Source organism: Lampris incognitus, chromosome 8, assembly GCF_029633865.1.
Source record: "Lampris incognitus isolate fLamInc1 chromosome 8, fLamInc1.hap2, whole genome shotgun sequence".
NCBI lineage: Eukaryota > Metazoa > Chordata > Actinopteri > Lampriformes > Lampridae > Lampris > Lampris incognitus.
Window position 1 is genome coordinate 45,187,648 of NC_079218.1, and position 21,198 is coordinate 45,208,845.

General features: G+C 45.1%; 1 protein-coding gene across 1 annotated transcript; it reads right to left on the minus strand.

Annotated features, from left to right (window-relative positions):
* Positions 1 to 2,400: 2,400 nt before the first annotated feature.
* Positions 2,401 to 7,347, minus strand: rfc3 (replication factor C (activator 1) 3). Its single transcript, XM_056285131.1, has 9 exons — positions 7,165 to 7,347; positions 6,268 to 6,405; positions 5,972 to 6,039; positions 5,740 to 5,837; positions 4,256 to 4,437; positions 3,577 to 3,713; positions 3,348 to 3,446; positions 3,155 to 3,224; positions 2,401 to 2,839 (listed from the first exon to the last, which is right to left on the minus strand). The coding sequence occupies exons 1-9, from the start codon at positions 7,249 to 7,251 to the stop codon at positions 2,648 to 2,650; spliced, it is 1,071 nt and encodes a 356-aa protein (XP_056141106.1). The 5' UTR covers positions 7,252 to 7,347; the 3' UTR covers positions 2,401 to 2,647.
* Positions 7,348 to 21,198: the final 13,851 nt, after the last annotated feature.

Below are 21,198 nucleotides of genomic sequence, written 5' to 3' on the forward strand. Positions count from 1 at the left end.
CTAAAATAACTCTTAAATTCAAGGTGCTGTAATAGGAAGACTTGGATTTGGATTTCCATACAGGCCCTGGGTGAAGACCTGTCCATAGTAATTCCAGACAGCACCAGAGGACTGTAGGCGAGACTCCACACCACAGGGATAATCTCAGTGACGTCCAATGTAAAACCACAGTGGCATACAGGTAGCTGTATATATAGGTGAGCTGATACATACATTGTGGTTTGCTTTTGTGACTGTATATTAATCCATCCATCCATTATCCAAGCCACTTATCCTAATTCGGGTCGCGGGGATGCTGGGAGCCTATCCCAGCAGTCATTGGGTGGCAGGCGGGGAGACACTGAACAGGCCGACAGTCCATCACAGAGCTGATACACACACATTTACACCTAGGGACAATTTAGTACGGCCGATTCACCTGACCTACATGTCTTTGGACTGTGCGAGGAGACCGGAGCACCCGGAGGAAACCCACGCAGACACGGGGAGAACATGCAAACTCCACGCAGAGGACGACCTGGGGCGACCCCGAAGGTTGGACTACCCTGGGGCTTGAACCCAGGTCTGTCTTGCTGTGAGGCGACTGTGCTAACCACTGCACCACCGTGCCTAACCACTGCACCACCGTGCCACCCATATATACTGTATGTTACATATATGTATACACACACACATATATTTATTTGCTGGTATAGGCTCCAGCATCCCCGCGACCCTGAGAGCAGGATAAGCGGTTTGGATAATGGATGGGTGGATATAGTATATTTAAGTATATAACTTTGTGAAAAGAAACACTCAATGGTAGGGAAAGTGCTCAACAAATAAGGAGCAAAATAATCCAGTGAGTCAAGTAAATTCTTTGAGACAGTACAAGCCTGTTTCATGCCATAAGCAATCATTAGCTTGCTGCCATCGCAGTGGCAGCAAGCTAAGTAGGGCACTCCAGACGTCCCTCTCCCCAGCAACGCCCAGCTCCTCCTGGGAGATCCCAAGGCGTTCCCAGGCCAGATTGGACATGTAGTCCCTCCAGCGAGTTCTGGGTCTACCCTGGGGTCTCCTCCCAGTTGGACGTGCCTGGAAAACCCCCAAAGGAAGGCGCCCAGGAGGCATCCTAATCAGATGCCCGAACCACCTCAACTGGCTCCTTTCGACGCAAAGGAGCAGCGGCTCTACTCAGAATGTCCGAGCTCCTCACCCTATCTCTAAGGCTAAGCCCAGACACCCTATGGAGGCAAGTTATTTCAGCTGCTTGTATCCGTGATCTCATGCTTTCGGTCACTACCCAAAGCTCATGACCATAGGCGAGGGTTGGAATGAAGATTGACTGGTAAATTGAGCTTTGCTTTCCTGGCTCCCCTCCTTCTTCACCACAACGGTCCAGTACAACGTCCACATTACTGCTGATGCTGCACCAATCCACCTGTCAATCTCCCGCTCCATCCTAACCTCACTCGTGAATAAGACCCCAAGATACTTGAACTCCTTCACTTGAGGCAACAACTCATCCCCAATCCGGAGGGAGCACTCCACCATTTTCCGGTAGAGAACCACTGCCTCAGACTTGGAGGTGCTGACTCTCATCCCGGCCATTTCACACTCATCTATATATATATCTATATATATATAGATATATATATACTGTATATTAAATGAACACGAATTCATGCCCGTACAGTACAGCTCATCTGTAACTTAAGTGAGTGACTGCTCAACTGATATACTTAGACATGGATGAAAATTAAGGGACACAATTAAAGCGGACCTATTTTTGGATGTAAAACTGCAATTACAATCTTTTAAAGTGAAAAAGTAGATTTAGATGCACTTTCAGCAGAAATTAGTCTTGTTCTGGTGACTCACTATCAAGGTAGTCTAGTTGTGTCTGAGCTCAGTAGAAGTGACTGTTGTATCCTCACCATTAAATATTGACCCTTTCCCCTTGTGTATGAGTGATGGTGTTTTATCTCTATGGTACACCAGGTTTTGCCAACCAAACAAGTCCATCCATCCATTATCCAGACCGCTTATCCGGCTCAGGGTTGTGGGGGATGCTGGAGTCTATCCCAAGCAGTCATTGGGCAGCAGGCAGGGTGACACCCTGGACAGGTCGCCAGACCATCACAGGAGTGATTTTACACCAGTGTTTAGTTATTGTGTAAGTTGTTTAACTTGTTATATATATATAAATATATACTGACATAATATCGCTACTCATGGTGATGAAACTGGCACCTTCTATCAGTTATCCAAAAAGGCACCTATTAAATGTCATAATTGTAATTTTGTATTTTTTTGGGGACTATTTATCCATTTTGAATATATTTATGACACATATGTCCATCTGCTACTGCTAGTTGTGAATTCAGTGAGTCTTAATTGGGCATTTAAGGTTTACATCAATTTATTGTGCTTGGCTGTTAAGCAAATGACTGTTAAGCAATGAGTATTTGTTTATTTCCAAATTGAAAAACTTTTAAAAGAGCAGCTTCTACAAACATTAATTTGTATTATTGACAAAGTAGTTTACAAAGCACAAATGGCTGTTACCATGCTACAAAAACTGACAACGATGTATAACCACCACTGGTGTTGGTGGGGCAAAGCATTGGTTGGACAGCTTGTGTGCATGTTCGAGTCCCTTCAAAGTTCAGAACATCATTCCATCCAGACCGTCTTCCATGAACTTCTTGTAGATGGCCATAAACTTGGCCGTGAATGCCTCCAAGTGGTAGATAGCTTTGCTGCCAAGCTGTAGCCTGTGTTCATAGAAGGCTGCCAGGTGGGCTACCTCCGTCTTCAGCTGGCCATCACAGTTATTAAACAACTCTTTGACCAGACCCTGAGGGAGGAGAAGTTTGACAGCCATGCTCGTCAGTTAGTGATGAAATGCTACATATTTAAATGAAACATTGCTTCCAACACATTCAGGCGAAGCGGGCAGCAACTATACTATATGAAAATCTGCCTGTACACAGACCCACATCGTTTTATTGCTTTCTTTAATCTTTAATTACAAGCTGAAAGTCGATACAGGGTCTTTCCAGTCATAAATCTACTTCACTAACATCAAAGCGATTGGAACCTCATTTGTATGTTCGAGCATCATGAAAAGCAGGCAGGATAACTTTGATGAGGTGAATGTGGTAAACTGTACCTTCATAATGATCTCAGGAGGAATACAGTGGGTCAGGAGTTCATATAACCTTGCTCGTACCTCCAATAACCTGGAACAATTAGACGGAGGGAGAGAGACAGAGAGAAAATCACGCTTAGGATGAGTCCAAACTTTTGCTCAGTATTTTCTGCTCTTTCAAACTTAAACCTGGACTCCTCTCTCGATTTCCTACCTCTGAGGGGTCTGAACACTGACAATGGCGTTGGCTGTTTCTCTGAGGTACACTTCCCAGTCAGTTTCAGGAACGTTTTGGTCCGCTGAAAATGGATACCTGGAAGAAGGTTGGTATGTAGGCTGTGCGATGAGTTGCTTTTTATCAAGTAACTAGGGATTACTTTCAATAAGTAACCCAAAGATAGAGATGTCAACTAGGAATGATAATACCTAGCACACACACTTACTGCTGCACCCTGCAGGCTTCACACATAAGGAGGGCTTTGCGGAGGTTGCGACCAGATTTCTGACAGATTTGCTTGGCGAGTTCAGGTGGCAGGAGTAGACCCTCCTTCTTACACACCATTGACAAAACATGACAGACCTGGCATATTGACAGAAAAGAAGGACAAAGTGAAAAATAAGGAGATGGGTGATGCCACAAGTCATAAGTCAGTTACAAGTCATTTTAATGTGCTGCTTTGTCTGCCAACCCTTACTCATATTTACTACATTTTCAACCAGTCAATGTGAAAACAATATCATCAAAGACTCAATTATACTGTAGAAAAAGACAAAGAGGAAGAAGATATTGTACTGCTGTACATACATAGAATGAAATTCATTCTCTGCATTTAACCCATCCTCTATACATACACTAGAAACAGTGGGCAGCCACAGTGCGGCGCCCGGGGACCAACTCCAGTTCTTTGTCAACGCCCTGATCAGGAGTTCAGGCAGGAGTATTAACCTTAACATGCATGTCTTGATGGTGGGAGGAAACCCATGCAGACACGGGGAGAACATGCAAACTCCACACAGAGAGGACCTGGGACAGACGGCCCGGGGTTTAAACTCAGGACCTTCTTGCTGTGAGGCAACAGTGCTAACCTCTGGGCCACTGTGTTGCCCTCCTATTCATCTTACCTCCTCAGTGCTGGGCAGTGGAACTCTTACAGCCAGACAACGGCTCCTGATTGGACCGATAACCTTGGAGCTGGAAGTACAGCAGAGGATGAGACGGCAGGTGGACATGTACTTTTCCATTGTGCGACGCAGAGCATGCTGAGCATCCTTTGTGAGGTGGTCCACCTCTGTCAGTAGCACCACTGAGAAAAGGATGGGAAGGGCGAAACAGTGATCATTCAACCATCAGAAACCTGTTTAAAGCTGGCCCAGTTACTTCAGAATTTGAGAACGTATGTCAATGTTACTTTAATACAGGGAATGCAGAAGAGTTGATTCCCTGTACAATGTCCCTATCGTAGAGGTTTTCACTCCTATTTATGTTTACTCATTTAACAGACATTTTTCCGAATGCTAGCAAGTGTCATAGTATGCTAAATAGAAACATCACAGGCATAAATGTGTTTCATGTCTATTGTGTTTAGTGTAAGTGTACCTTAGAGCATTAAGATGAAATGAAAGGAGAATGAAAGTTATAAAATAGATGGACAAAGCCACCTGTCAGAATAACAGCCATCTCATTGCCACATGTGCATATGCACAATAGTAGATAATGATACTGGGGTCTAAGAAAGCAAGGTCACAGTAGTAATAGCAGACATAGTAGCAAGTGGTTCATATTGGGTGGAAAGCGCCACTTGCCAGTTGAGGCCATGTTCTGCTAAACATAGTTTAGGCTGGGAATGGGAGCATATTCATTTAACAACTGGATTAAAAGCCAGGTTCACTATTGATTAAAATGTTATCGGGCATAATTTAGAATAATACAAATAAAAATTTCACCGATTCAATGAGGCAGTCATTCAAGACATCAAAACCCATGATATGACTCCTTTTTGAAAACGGGATGCTTACAGTATTGTCAGAAGTATCCAAATGTTCCATAAAAGTAGTGGCAAACCATACTTTATCAATTTAAAATGACTATCTTGCACTTCTGCAGATGCATTTTCTTTACTAAATCTGTGCCAGTCCCTGGAAGTACATAGCTATACGTTAAGCTATGAAATTACAGGGCTAAAGGACTTCCTGCTTTTGCAAGTACAAAAGTTTAGTTTGCACTGGGTTTTACTGGGTCATGTGCAAAAGGTTTTTCCAAATCAGATAAACAAATCGGATTTGGTGCCTTTTCAAAACAATTCAGAAGATACTACGTCTGACTGTACTATGAGCTTCCTATGTTCAAAAGGAGATATATGATGGTTTTTGAAGGCTGAATCAACTGCCCCATTGGGTTGTTGAAGCCCAGAGCCAAGATTTAGCAAAATGGCAAGCTTCTCAATACTGAAGCCACCAGAAAAGTTTGTCCATACATTCCTAAATGATGTGTGACAATATTTTACAGAGGCATAGGTTGAAAACAATGAACCTATCTCTTAAAAGTCAACATAAGAATACTGAAAAGGATTTCAAGGTCTGGAAGGGTGTGTGTGCGTGGTTCTCACTTTTGAAATCTCTCTGCGTACTAGATTGGATCTGCTGGGACTGAGCCACAGTTTTAATCAGTTCCTGGATCACCACTCGGTCCTGGTTTCCAGCATCACTGAACCGATACAGAATAGGAAAACAGGTAAGATGCATGGTGTAGTGTATGCCATGCATACCTGAGGCAACTGCAAATTAAAAAGAGAATTCAATGAGAATGTTTATGTAGTCATCCCTATTCAACAGATTTACCTGGGGTTGATCTCCAAGTGGTAGTTACTGGCTATTGAGTTGATCTCAATTTTCTTCTTTGAGGGAGCCTGCAGACAGAGAGCATTAATTGTTAACTTTCCATACTGCATCAATAAAATCAGCAACTGCTAAGCCTTCATCAGTATAATTCAAGGGATGAAAAGTAAGGGGGAGTGACAGATGAAGGGGAAGACACGAGAGATGTGTGTCATTACCATGTCTCATTGTCGCTACGTAACGAGCCTGTTAAATTTGGTTGGTCTAATGTTTGTGCGTGACTATTCTCCTTCTCTCACCACTATGCTCTGGTGCTCTATGCGAAGTTTCTCCACCCCAGGTCCATAGAGTTCCCTCAGCAGACACATGATCCGTGTCTTCTTCCCTGCGCCAGACGGCCCATAGATCAGCAAATGTGGAAAGTCACCACATTGAACCTGAAATGAATTCACAAAGAGGTTTCTGCTTTTTATTACCAGTTTGTGAAGCACTTGCTGTCCATTCGACGTTTCAGTTGGTTGTAACAGTAATTAAATACCTGTCTAATAGCCAAAGTCATCCTAATTATAATGAAAGAACATTATTTCAGTGGTAAACTGATATTTCAACCACAAGTTATGCTGCTTACTAGCACTTACCGTATCAGAATAACCACATACAACACACCTGGAGTTTTATCAAGTGTTCTGAGGCTACTGAAGTAGAAAACCTTGGAAGGAGAACTGGCGTTAACTTGCTGCTTGTTAAAAGTAACGATACAAGACCAGTGACATTATGGACGGTATAGGCTGTAGTGTTTTGAATTCCTTGATGTAAGGATAATATCATGTGGCCTGTTTGTAATTAGTGGCCCAGAGCTGTAGGGTTCATGGTTTACTTTAAGTGGAGATATAATCTCATTTGTTACACATAAGCTATCGTTCCGTTTGTTTGAGAAAACGTTTACCAACGCCTTAGACAGGCTAACTTAGCACGGGCTAAAGTCGTGAATACATTTTTTTTTTGACTCACAAAGCCAATTTCCCAAAGAATTATCAACACAGAGGAAAAACACACTTCAACGTCGTCAGCGGTAATAGAAACATGAGTTGTCCGATCAAGCCTTTGGACATACGCTGCCATTAAAACTAACGTTAACTTAAACGTAGCTTAGCGGCTAACGTCCTGCATGAAGTAGTTCAGATAAATTGTCTCACCAGATTTTTCAGCTGAGCAGCTTGGTCTTTGTGATAGTCCAGTTTTCCGAGGGACGTTGGCCTATATTTGTCAACCCACAAACTCATTGTGATATGACTTTATCTGACGAGCTGTTTCGGCTAGTGAGCTAATCGTCGACACTGTTGACGTTTCTGCCACCAGAAACTCCCGCGAAACATTATTCAACCCGCGCCAACGACGCCATTTCCGCCTCAGCTACGGAAAGTCTGGACGGTCAAATAAACTGCAATGACCTCATCGATTGCAATTTCTCGAACGATTTAGTTCCACTCTTCGCGTGTTAACTGTGCATATACACGGATGTCACTGAGTTACGTAACGCAGCTGGAGGTTTCATGGGGACGAGAAAACGGATGAGAAGGCAAATGTAAAAACACCTGTTGTAAACGCGTGACTGGATAATGACTGGATCTGACAGGCCGGACCCCCTACGGAGTGTAATGTGAGGGTTACCATTTACTCCGATTTGCCCAGTTTTGGTATCAACCACTGCCACTACGATAAACAAGTGTAACCGGTTATTTTCTTGTCCGGTGCGGGATTCGATACGGGCTGTACTGCACCACAAGGCGACATCACTAACCGCTCGGCTAAAGGGTCAGACCCGTTAGCTAGGGACTAACATGTCTTATTAGTGGTTTACAGTCGTCACCCTCTCCCGGAAGCGCGCCCCCGCGCTTTGTTATTCCCGCGCTCCGAAGAGACTTCTGAGGATCTGCACACTTCCGGATCCCACCGCTGCCACCAATGTAACTGGTTATTTTCTTGCCCGGTGCGGGATTCGATACGGAGTGTACTGCACCACAAGGCGACATCACTAACCGCTCGGCTAAAGGTTCAGACCCGTTAGCTAGGGGCTAACGTGTCTTATTAGTAGTTTACACGTGAATACGAAGAGCACGCCTGAATTTTGTCATATACAGATGGGGTCAAACACTCGTCAGTTACGTCAGTGGTTCAGAGGAGTCCAAGTTAAGGTCAGTTCAAGTGGTTTCAGTTATCTTAGTAGTCTATATTGTAAAAACTACCCCAATGTCGTTGTTTGCTAGCAATCCTTACACTGTACAGCATGAGGTGCGTAAAATGGCGTCGTTCGACTTCCGACGTACGAGTACTTGCACAAGAACTTCCGGTCTGGTTTGTTGAGAGACGTGATGGCGTTGTTTTACACTCACTGTTTGCAGGGCCTCCCTAAAATCACGGCCAATGATGTACATCGCGTCGTGAGTGCTTCCTAAGATGAGCAAAAAAGAAATGGGGTTTAAGATCTATATTTCGAGCTACTTCGACAACTACGAGGGTGAGTAACGGCATCGTTGGAACTATGCTAGCGCTAGCTAGCTAGCTAACTGACGTTAGCTGGCTGCCTTGCAACTAATGCTGATTTGCTACTTTTTTCTATTCTAGTTCTATTCAAACTTTATTGCAGACTCAGGGTCCATAACAGACAAAGATAAACAGGTAAAAGACAAACCCCAGACAATACACAGAGTAAACACAATAAAATTACATAAATGGAACAAGTCAGTGTGTTAAAAGAAGGCAGCTATACCAGTGGTCCCACAGCCGGGGTTGGTAGCTTGTGGCACTGAAAATCTTTGATTTTATTAGTCAATTAATGTTGCTGACTTACGTCTACATTCAAAATCACAAAATCAGTAATGTTACATTCTTGACTAATGCTCATAGGTAGCAACCCTTAGGACATAAGCCATAATACATGACATGGTAGTTTCACACTGTATCGTACAGTTGTTAAAGTATAGCCCAGTACTTATTGCAATCTGCTATGTGTGGGTGGGTGTGAGAGAGGCATGGTGGGGGGGGGGGCTGAACAGGTGAGTTAATTTGGCAGGGGTGATTAAATGAAATGATACAAATCAGACATGCCTGCTGTAAAACCGAATGTCCTCATCGGAACCTGCAAATCGCCTCAGGCTGAAATTGGACTGTAGCTGGATGGTCTCTAGTTGTTTCTGAAGCACTTCTATTTGTTTCTTCATTGACTCATTTTGGGCCAGGCATCATCCAAAGCGGAAGGATTAGGAGCCACGCAATAGTCATGCTCTTGCAAGCAGCTGCTGACCTCCATCTCATTATCAGAGGAGTCCAGAGCTGGTAGAGAGGCGACAGCAGGATGCTCCCGGCGCTCCTACACACCTAGCCTGGGTGGAGTACTCATTCCACGCAAAGAGTGTGGGGACAGCTCCTTTCTTGAGCCTACTTAACACACCTGTAGCAGGCACAGTGAAATCACCCGGTTCAAAATGCAGACTACACACGTTTGTACTCTTTGTGACGATAAATGCCTCCCTCCGAATCTTCGCTAGCCACTTAGCACTTTCCTCACAGTTACTAGGGAATGAATGGAAACTTAAAAGAGAATTATAGCGAGCTGAATTCGCACACTATGGCACACAACAGTGCTCAGTGGAGCCTGATTCACGGCGTTGATACTTGAACTCCCCTTTTTGCCCTGTTTGACGGGTAAGTTAACAGCTGACTAATCATTCAGCAGGACGTATGCATCTGGTTGTACCAAAAGTTCTTATGCAGACAGACACACCCAGAAGTTCGCAGTGAGACATTGCACCAAGCCTTTTAGGATACCAAAGCTTATCTTTGGAATGGGAAGCGGCAGCTACAACACAATAAATGCAATGAACAACAGAAATTATTCTCTATGTGCAAGTCTGCTGCTTTATAATGGACCCTTGCAGCAGCAGTAGAAGTAGAATATCTGAGGCTTGACCTCTGCAAAGCTAGCTAGCTAAATAAATAAATAAATATACACTCACAGGCAGAAAAACTATAATATGAGGCAGAAAGGCCTTGTCTTTTACCTTTCTTCTTATTGTTTATTGAGGAATTCTCATCAAATGTGGCTGTGGCGCCCTGCTGACAGGAGGTGGTGGTGTCAGGGCAGCTCAGCAGTCATGCATATCCTTTATCTGATTTTCTTTATCAGGGTAGGGTCAAAAGTGGAGTGAGCATTTCACGATGAAGACAACTAGATTTTAGCTCAGTCTTTCAATGTATTAGTAACGCATTAGTATCCAGCCAGACTACTTGATTGTCAAGACAGTGGTTGCAAGGCTACAGCGTAAGGCTAATTCATTCCCCAAACTTTATAATTCAAAGGTAGGTGGCAATCACTTAGGAATCCTTTATTCCATAAACCCACATTTGAAGGGGGAGGGTGGTTGTGCAGTTTTACAGTTACAGTATGTGTAATTGTTATTGTAGGTCTACTACAACCAGAGAAATCTCGTGCAGTGGAAACGAAGCAGCCTGTATCTGAAATATGAGGCACATCATGAGTACAGCTTGAAAGGTTTATATTAACTTCCCAACATGAGTTATCTTCTATAATGTATGATGCACTGCCAGAATAAGAGGAATTCACCTTTCCATATGTAACACATATGTCATGTTCAAGAAAGGCAGATTGAAATGTCAGAGCCAGCTTGACAAAATGAGTGCAAGAGGGAATTTCAAAATGTGAGACACTCACTCCTATTACTCGCAAACTAAGAGTAACCTCAAGATTTCTCCTGACGGGTTCTTATAGTTGTTAGGTTTGGTGAAACTGCACATGACGTCTACAGCGGTTGTTTGTAATGACAACATGTACAATGTGGCTCAGTGTGATGCAGCTGAAGAATGGAAGATATAGTGTACACCTGTGCAAGAACACGAAAGGTCACAGTATCGTGAAGTTTTACAGTGATATTAGATGATGTGGCGGCACGGTGGCCCAGTGGTTAGCACTGTTGCCTCACAGCAATACGGTCCCAGGTCTTTTCTGTGTGGAGTTTACATGTTCTCCCCATGTCTGCGTGGGTTTCCTCCGGGTGCTCCGGTTTCCTCCCACCGTCAAAAAGACATGCATGTTAGGGTTAATACTCCTGCCTGTGCCCCCGAGCAAGGCAATGGAAAGAAGGACTGGAGTTGGTCCCCGGGTGCTGCAGCTGCCCACTGCTCCTATACAATAGGATGGGTTAAATGCAGAGAACACAGTTCATTGTATGTATGTAAAAGCAACAAAGTGTATTCTATTCTGTTCTATTCTAATCTATTGGCTTTATAAGGATAGCAGTATCAGAAAGTGCTTTATTTCTGCTTATAATATAAATGTATAGACTAATTTTAATGGCGTAATGAACACCTAATTAGTCACTTGTATCCCATATGAAGATGGACTATAGTAAAACTAAAAACTAATAAAGTATTTCCTTGTTAAAAAAATTTTTTTTAATACAAGCACTGTGGCTGTATACTACAGCATTTCTATTGTAATACCACAGGAGAAATACTGTAGTATTACAGGAAGTACTACTGGCTTTAGTTTTGTATAGCAATGTGGCACACACAAAAAAACCCCCACGAAAGTACTGAAGTAAATTTTTTTTCTTGTTGGCTTTACTACAGTCCATTTTCTCATGGGGAGCAGCGACACACCATATAATCTACCGAAGGGATTTGGGTTACTTCAGATATAATCTGTTTCAAACGCACAAGTGAAACTCTCAAAACGTGCAGCGTCTGGTGGTATAATTGAACAGTTCACCTCTCGCCGCTGAAGAACGAGCTAAAATTAAATTCCCTGCTGATAACTGTCATTAGTCTGCAGTCTAGTGGCCTGTCATTCACGTGGCGATAGTCTGAAAATACTAAAGACGTCTGTCTCGACCTGCTCGTGCGTTTGCTGCACAAATGATATTCTTTAGACTTATACACGTCATGCCGGCAGCAGCTGCCCAGACAGGTACGTTCACCATGCGGGGGACGAGCTGCTGAGATCGTCTGCAGCTTTTCTCTGCGACCCCTGTCGCTGATGCGCCGTCGGTGTGGGCTTCCTGGTGGTCTGAGGATGAACAGATTGAGAGAGAGAGCAAATGAAAACACCCTTCCTTCCTCCGTGTTCGCTCGCTGCAGTCCAGCGGGTGTGTCCATCTGTCCAGCGGTTTATTTCTCCTGGACTGTCTCTCTCTCTCTCCCCCTGCCCTGGCTGTCCCGGAGCCGAGCTGTTGGGAGACAGACGGCTTTGTGGGGGAGGAATGTTATACACAGGGGAGCATGTGGCAGCACGTTTCTTCAGGCCAGATCATCTGATGTGCCGTGTGAAGGAAGTAGCGCAGGACGTGTGCGTGCGTCAGCGCTTTCACCAACACACAAACCCCGCTGCTCCTACGTATATGGTGTCCATTGCAGTGTCCATCGTGTGTGTGTTTGTTGTTTGTGTTGTGTGTGTGTGTGTGTGTGTTTATGTATGTGTGTGTGTGTGTGTTTTTGTGTTTGTAGGGGGTATGTGTGTGTGTGTGTGTGTGTGTGTGTGTTTTGTGTATGTGTGTGTGTGTATGTGTATGTGTGTACACGTGTGTGCATATGCATGTGCATGTGTGTGCATGTATGTGTGTGAGGGGGGTATTTTATGTGTTTGTTGTTTGTGTGTTGTGTGTAAGTGTGTTTCTTGTGTGTGCGTGCGTGTGTTGTGTGTGTGCATGTGTGTGTATATGTGTGTGCATCTACGTGTGTGTGTATGTGTGCGTGTGTTGTGTTTTTGTGTGTGTGTGTGCCTGTATATGTGTGCGCGCGTGCGTGTATTGTGTTGTGTGTGTATATGTGTGTGTGCATGTGTGTGCTTGTGTGTATGTGTGTGTGCTTGTGTGTGTATGTGTGTGCATATGTGTGTGTGTTGTGTTGTGTGTGTGTGTATGTGTGTGTATACGTGTGAGTGTGTGCATGTGTGTGCATCTGTGTGTGTTGTGTTGTGTGTGTGTGTGTGTGCATGTGTGTGCGTGTATGTGTGTGTATGTGTGTGTGTGTGTGGGGGGGGGGTATTCTACGACAGCGTGAGCAGGTAGAGGCAGCAGATGTGGTACAGGTCTCCTCCCGGGGCTCAGGGTGGGTAACCCTTTCTCTCCCTCCACTCGGTCCCCTTCTGTCTGAGGTCCTGCAGGAGGAGCAGGTCTCAGCAAGGCGCCGACTTGAGTTATGCTGGAGGTTAATGGCAGCGCCAGCAGCGGGTCTTTACTCTTGACCCCCAGAGACATTCCATACACCACATCAGATGCCCCGTTTGCTCGCAAACGTGCCGTTTGCACCGTCAGTAAACCGTGTGTGTGTGTTTGTGTGTGTGTGTGTTTGTGTGTGTGTGTGGCTCAGAAGGGCTCGGCGGTTCAGCAGAAGCTCGGAGACCGAGTCGCTGCTGCTACAGAAACGACGGCTTGGGGAGAGATTTGGAGGCGATAAGGAGACGTTTCAGGCATTACCTCATGCACTACTGGGGAATGTGCATGTCGGGTGAAAAAAATCTGTTGCCCCGAGCTACATTATATAGCTCTGAGGGGGCAGGAAAAAAAAAAAAGGGTGGTAGGCGGGATGCCTTGAGGAACCCCTGGCCTTTTAATCACTGTCAAGTCATACCTTCTGCGTGCACGTCCAACCATTCGGCAGATGTTAGTGTCTTGAGATGTGCACCAGCTTTTCCCCCTCTTTCACTTCTTATCTTTCTGTTTCATGTGCACACACACACACACACACACACACACACACACACACACACACACACACACACACCTGTCTTGCTTCTCCTGTGTTGAGGTAATGGAGGAGGGAGACGCATTCCTATGACCCTCTCGTCTTCACTCCTCCCCTTTCCAGCGTTGTGTATCTCTGCTGAGGTAGATTCTCCCGTTTCTCTCATGTCTGTGTCATCTAGCTTCACACTGGGCCTGCCGGGGTGGATCCTCGTCCTGTCCGTGCCGTGGGGCCGAGCGGGCCTCTGCTGCTGCTGCTGCACGTAGGTCTTCATGTGGGGATGACGCGGCCTCTGCATCAGGACTCCTGGTATGTCTGCTGTTAGAACCGATCTGGCACCTCTTACAGAATAATTTAAAACGCTTTAGTCAGTTTGTAGGTAAGGTGATCAGGCAAGTTCACGTTGCTTCTGCAGATTTAAGTTTTTATTTATTGCCGTTGATGTGCTGTCAACATTTTTAACAGTGGTTTTTAAAAAATATGTTTATGCCTGATTGCAAATCCAGAGATTTGGACCAATTTGGACAACGCATTTGTCAAGCAAACCGAGAGCCCCTTGTTGAACTGTGGGCTTCATGCCCGACACCAACTCAGTTGTTCGTGGACACGGGCGTATTTTCAAGGCACAATGATGATTTCCAATAATTTGCCAGTATATTCTACCTCAATATTCATGGCAGCTAGTTGGAACACGGTTATTGGTTCTTGAAATGCCTTTGCCTTGTGATTTGCATCCCAAATACACATGTTCATTTTAAAGCAAGAGTTTTATTTATTTATTTATAATCAATACCTTGGTACAGTGAACAACACGTAGTGACCAGATGTTGGTCCAAGACATTTTTTCTGGTCCTGCTGAAAAGCAGCACTTCACTTAATGGGCCCCATTGTGACACGTTGTTAAATGAGTGCATGGGCAGAGCCCTTGTTGTCTGTGGGCTCAGAGATGGAAATGTTTGACTCGATGCTGTATCTAGATAAGCCACTCAAAGCGCTAGTGTCATTTCTCCTGATAATGCGTCCAAGTCTGCAGACAGATCCAGACTTGAATACCGCGGAGACAGATGACAAATTATGGAGGCGTATTTTCTTTACAATGTACACGTGTGTGGACAAGAATGATTCTGCCAAAATGTATATTCCTTCTCATCCCTTTCTACTCCTCTTACCCCCCCCCCCGTTTCACACGTTCTCTCATTTCCCTCTTCCTTCTTTTCAGAAAAGTAAAAATCTTCCCAAGTGGACTCGAGCTGTTCACATCAAACACCCAGTAACTCCATTCTGGGCCTGAACTATCAGCTCAGTAAATGCTTGAACTTACGGATCATAAGGATCGGTTTAGTTGAGCCCACATTTCTTCAAAGGAGCTGACAGATGAAGAGCAGACCTGAAGTGATGCACAAAGGTCCAGTAGCTGTCCGGCAGCACCTCCACAAGCACGTTGGCCCTCAGTCCACGGCTGTCACCGTGGCTGACCGGCAGTGTCAAGTCAGACCCATGAATCAACGCTCCGTTACACCACCCAAGACTATGTCTGAGCATGTCCCACTGCTCCACCGCTTCCCACAACCTGCTCAGAGGTGGACAGAAGACGATCCAAATGAGCTGAAAGTAGACAACAACTCCCCCTACATCCATCCCGAGATGAACGCAAAGGAGAATGGACACTGTGAATTCACCCTGGCAACAGGCGGGGACATGAAAGGGTCAGATCGGCGTCATACTTCAGCTGTCTGTTGTGATTTACAGAGGGAACCGGGGAATGGGAATCATTACGGGGCCACGTTACCTCGGGGGCATGAGGACAGCTGTGCAGAGACCCCCTGTCCAAGCGCCCTTCTGGTCCCTTCATCCCTACTCGGTCTAGGCCAGGCTAAGGACTGTGATACCCAGCAACCCATATCCATGGACACATCAGAAGATCTGCTGAGGGTAGTAAAGCACAAACCAAGTGCCATCGTATTCTGCAATTATGATCGTGGCAACACCGATAACCAGACAACCTTCTTCCATGAGAGCTCAGATGGTGAGGAGTCCTCATCATCCGCCGCCGAAGAGGGAGATGGTGACAATGATGAAGAAGATGAGGACATTTTTCCTGAAATGCTACAATATAAAGAGTTCCAGGTCAGTCGTCAGCGTCGAAACTTGAGCCGGAACAGGAAGTGGTTGAGGAAGAGAGCTAATGTCCTGCCCGGTAGCAGTTCAGGCTCGCTTGATCCGGGTCATAAGCTCAAACCTGAGTTCACAGGTAGCGAGGGAGTGGAAGAGGATACCATGAAGAGAGACGGCAAACAGGTAAGTGGAAACAAGAGAAGGGTGGAATGACGGCTATGTCACAGGCGAACAGTCTCCCTCTAGACTTGTCACAATTAACAATTTATCCAATTTGCTGAACTGCCAAAGGGGTCAATTACCAGATGTACGCCATATTGTTACATTACACTGTCAGACATTTGGTACAGTGTGCTTTCGCTGTACCACTAGAGAGCAGTATTGTCAAATATTTGTTAGTGACAGCATGAATGACTTCATTCCGCCTTCATTACTCCTGTTGATTTGGTTTAAAATGAGTAATGATAGTTCATTTTTAGTTTGAGTGTTTGGAGAATTCTTCAAGATGCTATGTTAATTGGCTTTAAAACATATGTATGACCCACCTCAGTACCAGGTTAGAGACAACATCACGGATTGTATCTGTATTTTTATCATACGGGGTAGCACATCTAGTAGTTCTGTTTACAACTTACACATTGTTGTAAGTTGGACGAGTGAGGGTTCAGAAAAATTCATATTGCACAAGTGTGTTCGTGTGAATGTGTACGTGGGGCTGGGCTGGGCTGGGCTGGGCTGGGCTGGGCTGGGGGTTTACACTGGAATGGAAAGGGATCGCACACATCCAGTTTTGGCGGTCATGCCTTGAACATAAATTCCTCCCACCCCCCGCCCAGCCCAGCTGGCTTTGCCCAGCTCCCAGCATGCATCGTGTCAGCGGGTGGCCGGGGTTGGGAGCATGCTCCTGACCACGTTCTCACACCTGTCAGTGAGGCCCAACAGTTCCTGGCACACGTTCTCAAAACGATTCCCCAGCATTCTTCACACTGGTCTCCACTCCTGGCCTCAAATGAAAGGGTTTGTTCTCCCTTCTCCTTCCCTTTGTAATGTGGCTCTAAGTGAAACGAGCAGCTTTTAAAGTCACTTATTGACGAGTGCTCATTTGAATACCTGTTCTCTTAAAGAGGCCCTTCTGCCGTTCCACATTCCTGCAATGTGCATGGCTTTCTGTGTGTTCATGCTGCACCATGTTAAATGAGAGGAACAAGTTGGAGCAAAATTAGCATAATTTGCATTCTTTAAAGCTGCATAATGTTCACCAGAGACACAGTGAGTGACTTTTGAAAAGGGACGGTTGTTGTAAAAGCAGTGCAGAGTATTGCTGCCAACTCATATTTGAGGGATTAATGTCAGTTTTACAAATGGGATGGTGATACATTGATTTAAGAGGAAGACGGGTTTGTTGCTGTGGTATTCTTCTCTGCTCTTTTCTTCTCTTTTCTTCTCGTCTCGTCTCTTTTCTTCTCTTCTCTACTGTTCTCTTTTCTCTTCTCTTCTCTTCTCGTCTCTTCTTTTTTCTTTTCTTCTGTTTTCTCCTTTTTCTAATCTTCTTTTCTCTTTTCTTCTCTGCGTTTTTCTTTTCTTCCCCCCTCTCTTCTTTTCTTTTCTTCTCTTCTCTACTCCTCTCTTTTATTCCCTTATTCTCTACTGGTCTGTTTTCTTCTTTTCTCTAATCTTCTCTTCTCTTTTCTTCTCTGCATTTTTATTTTCTTCTCTTCTCTTCTCTTTTCTTCTTTTCTCTAATCATCTCTTCTCTTTTCTTTTCTTCTCTACTCTTCTGTTTTCTTCGTCTTTTCTTCTCTTTTTCTTTCTTCTCTTCTCTTCTCTTCTCTTCTCTTCTCTTCTCTACTCCTCTCTTTTATTCCCTTATTCTCTACTGGTCTGTTTTCTTCTTTTCTCTAATCTTCTCTTCTCTTTTCTTCTCTGCATTTTTATTTTCTTCTCTTCTCTTCTTTCCCTCTCTTCTCTTCTCTTTTCTTCTTTTCTCTAATCATCTCTTCTCTTTTCTTTTCTGCTCTACTCTTGTTTTCTTTTCTTCTCTACTCTTGTTTTCTTCGTCTTTTCTTCTCTTTTTTCTTTCTTTTCTTCTCTTTTCTCTTCTCTTCTCTTCTCTTCTCTTCTCTTCTCTTCTCTTCTCTTCTCTCCTCTGTGGCCAACAGATGTGTCATATCATCTCAGTGCTTTCTCAAGCTGTGTCTCAAGCCAGTGTAAGGCCAGGGACCAGGATGGATCCTCAGGTATGGGGCCGACCAGTTTATTTCGCTGGCCTGTCATGATGTAATGACGCTGGTGTTTCCTGCTTCACAACTCATTTCGCTGTACAGCAACAACAAGGCCCAGTTGCAGGCCGTGGCGGTATCGCTTCGGTCTGTTCACGTTGAGACGTACGCATCACGGCTGGCATGTGCAGTATCTCAGCCGCTCTGCAGGACGGGCGGACAGGCGAGGCAGAGATGTTCAAGCTGAGACTCGGTGATGCGTTAAGAGCACTCTCTCCTCGGTGAATGCTCGGTGAATACTGTGGGTGTGGGGAGAGAAACGCATTAACATTTCATAAACCGTGAGAGCGCTCCAATATGCAGAAGCGTGTGCCATCGTCGCAGACAGTGTATGTGTGTGTGTTGTATGCACGTTTGTACATGTGTAGTGTGTCCTATTTGCACACTTGTGTATATGAATTGTGTGTCTATGGGTTCTCACATGAGCGCATTTGTTTGTGCCAGTGTGTGTGTCCACGTTCACGGTCACCCAGGCCGCTGAAAAGTTCTGACCGCTTGCGTTCTACCTCCTCCCTGACTCTGTCCCCCTTACCATGAGTAAAAATAGCACCAAGTGCACATAGTCAGCCTTCTGTTTTCCTGTGTGTAGGAATCTGGCAAAGTGGGGGCTGCAACACACAGGAAATGACTTTACCACCAAGCTGTTAATGCAGATATTTTTTTTAAAATGGTCAACATGATGGGAGTGGAATGGGGGTGGACACAAGGGTGTGTGTGTGTGTGTGTGTGTGTGTGTATGTGTATGTGTGTGTGTGTACATGTTTGTGTTTGTGTGTGTATGCATGTATGTGTGTGTGTGAGTGAGGGGGCTGTTTTTGGACTTCCAGCTCCTCAAAGGGGCCCTATGTTCTGCTATCAGCCTCTGGGACTCTGGGATTGGCAGGAGAGCTCAGAAACAAAGCAGTTAGTTCATTTCCTGGAAGGCCAATGAACAAGTGTCTCACTCAGAGTCCATGACCAATGGGTGAAGGGGGGGGGGGAGCGTGGATGTACAGAATTGGGTTTTATAGAACAGACAAACAGCAAGACATCTGTAGTGGCTACAGTTTCATTTTAGTATTTCTCAATGCCTTACAAGCACTAGTTTACCCTTGTTGGTCAGTATTGTCTTTACTTATAGTAGCTTTGGAATGCTACTACTACTACCTCCACTACTACTACTACTACTACCACTACTAGCATGTCTACTACTACTACTACTATTACTACCATGTATACTACTACTACTACCATGTCTACTACTACTACTATTACTACTACCATGTCTACTGCTCCAACTAGTTACTACCACCATGTCTACCATTATAACAACAACAACAACTACTACTACTACCATGTCTATTGCTACAACAACAACTACTACTATGACTACCATGTCTACTGCTACTACTACTATGGCTATAGAGTATAGCTTTGGAATGCTACTACTATTACCATGTCTACCACTACTACTACTACTACTACTACTACTATGTCTACTACTACTACTACTACCATGTCTACTACTACTACTATTACTACTACCACGTCTACTGCTCCAACTAGTTACTACCACCATGTCTACCATTATAACAACAACGACAACTATTACTACTACTACTACCATGTCTACTACTACTACTACTACTACTACTACCACCATGTCTACTGGTACAACTACTACTACTACCATGTGTACTACTACTACTACTACTACCATGCGTACTGCTACAACTACTGCTACGACTACAATGTATACTGCTACAACCACTACTACTACTACTACCATGTCTACTACTACAACTACTGCTACTACTACTACCACCATGTTTACTGCTTTAGCTACAGTTACTATTACTTTTACAAATACAACTACTACTACTACTCACAACAACAACAACACTGTTTATGTACCAAAACAGAGAATCAACCTTGCAAGATGAATTGAAGGTTTGCCAGTAGAGGATAAAAAAATGCCCTCCTTCGCTTCTGCTAAATCATGGCATTTATTTCTCTCTCTCCATTTCTCTCATTTTCTCTCTTCCCTGCCATCAAAGGCCCTTCTCTTCCCCTCTCTACAATAATCCCATTGAGAAGGTGTCACCTCCTTCCAAGAGTGGGGTACACTGTGTACCCCTGGCTGGGCTACGGAGACACAATGGTCATCTGCAAGGGGCCTGGGGGCAACGTGGAGGGAGCAGGGTGGGGCGGGTGGATGAGGGCGAAGGGACTGGGGGTCGCAGGTGGGGGATTCCAAAAATATCTGGAGAGTGGAATTTTGTAGTCAAGTCTGAATGAAGTCCAAGTGGCTTCTGCAGACTTCTGTATGTCCAGCAGGACCATCAGGAGGAGGTGGCATGTGTGATGTAGGTTTACAGCCTCAGTGTTGTTGTAGCTTAAGTATTTACTCAAACTAACACCCGTGTATGTGTGTGTGTGTGTGTGTGTGTGTGTGTGTGTGTGTGTTTTACTCGTCCCTAGGCTCCGCTCCCCGGATGTGACTCCATGACTCAGCTGATGAGGAAGTTGGAAGAGCTGAACCAGGGCATCGAGGAAGTCCTCAGTGCGAGCTCTTCCCACTCAGACACGGCTGACGCTGAGCCGGAGCAACACACCACACCGGTATGTGACGGGACATCGAACCAAGCCGAGCTGAGTGAAATTCAGTCAAATTTATAATGCGTAGGGCGTCCGGGTGGCGTAGCGGTCTATTCCGTTGCCTACGAACATGGAGATCGTCAGTTCGAATCCCCGTGTTACCCTCCGGCTTGGTCGGGCGTCCCTACAGACACAATTGGCCGTGTCTGCGGGTGGGAAGCCGGACGTAGGTATGTGTCATAGTCACTGGGGGGGGGGGAGGGGGAACTGGGGGGGAATAGCGTGATCCTCCCACACCTCCCCTGGGGAAACTCCTCACTGTCAGGGGAAAAGAAGCGGCTGGTGACTCCACATGTATCGGAGGAGGTATGTGGTGGTCTGCAGCCCTCCCCGGATCGGCAGAGGGGGTGGAGCAGCGACCAGGGTGGCTCGGACGAGTGGGGTAATTAATTGGCTGGATACAATTGGGGGGGAGGGGATCCTTCCCCCCAAATAAAA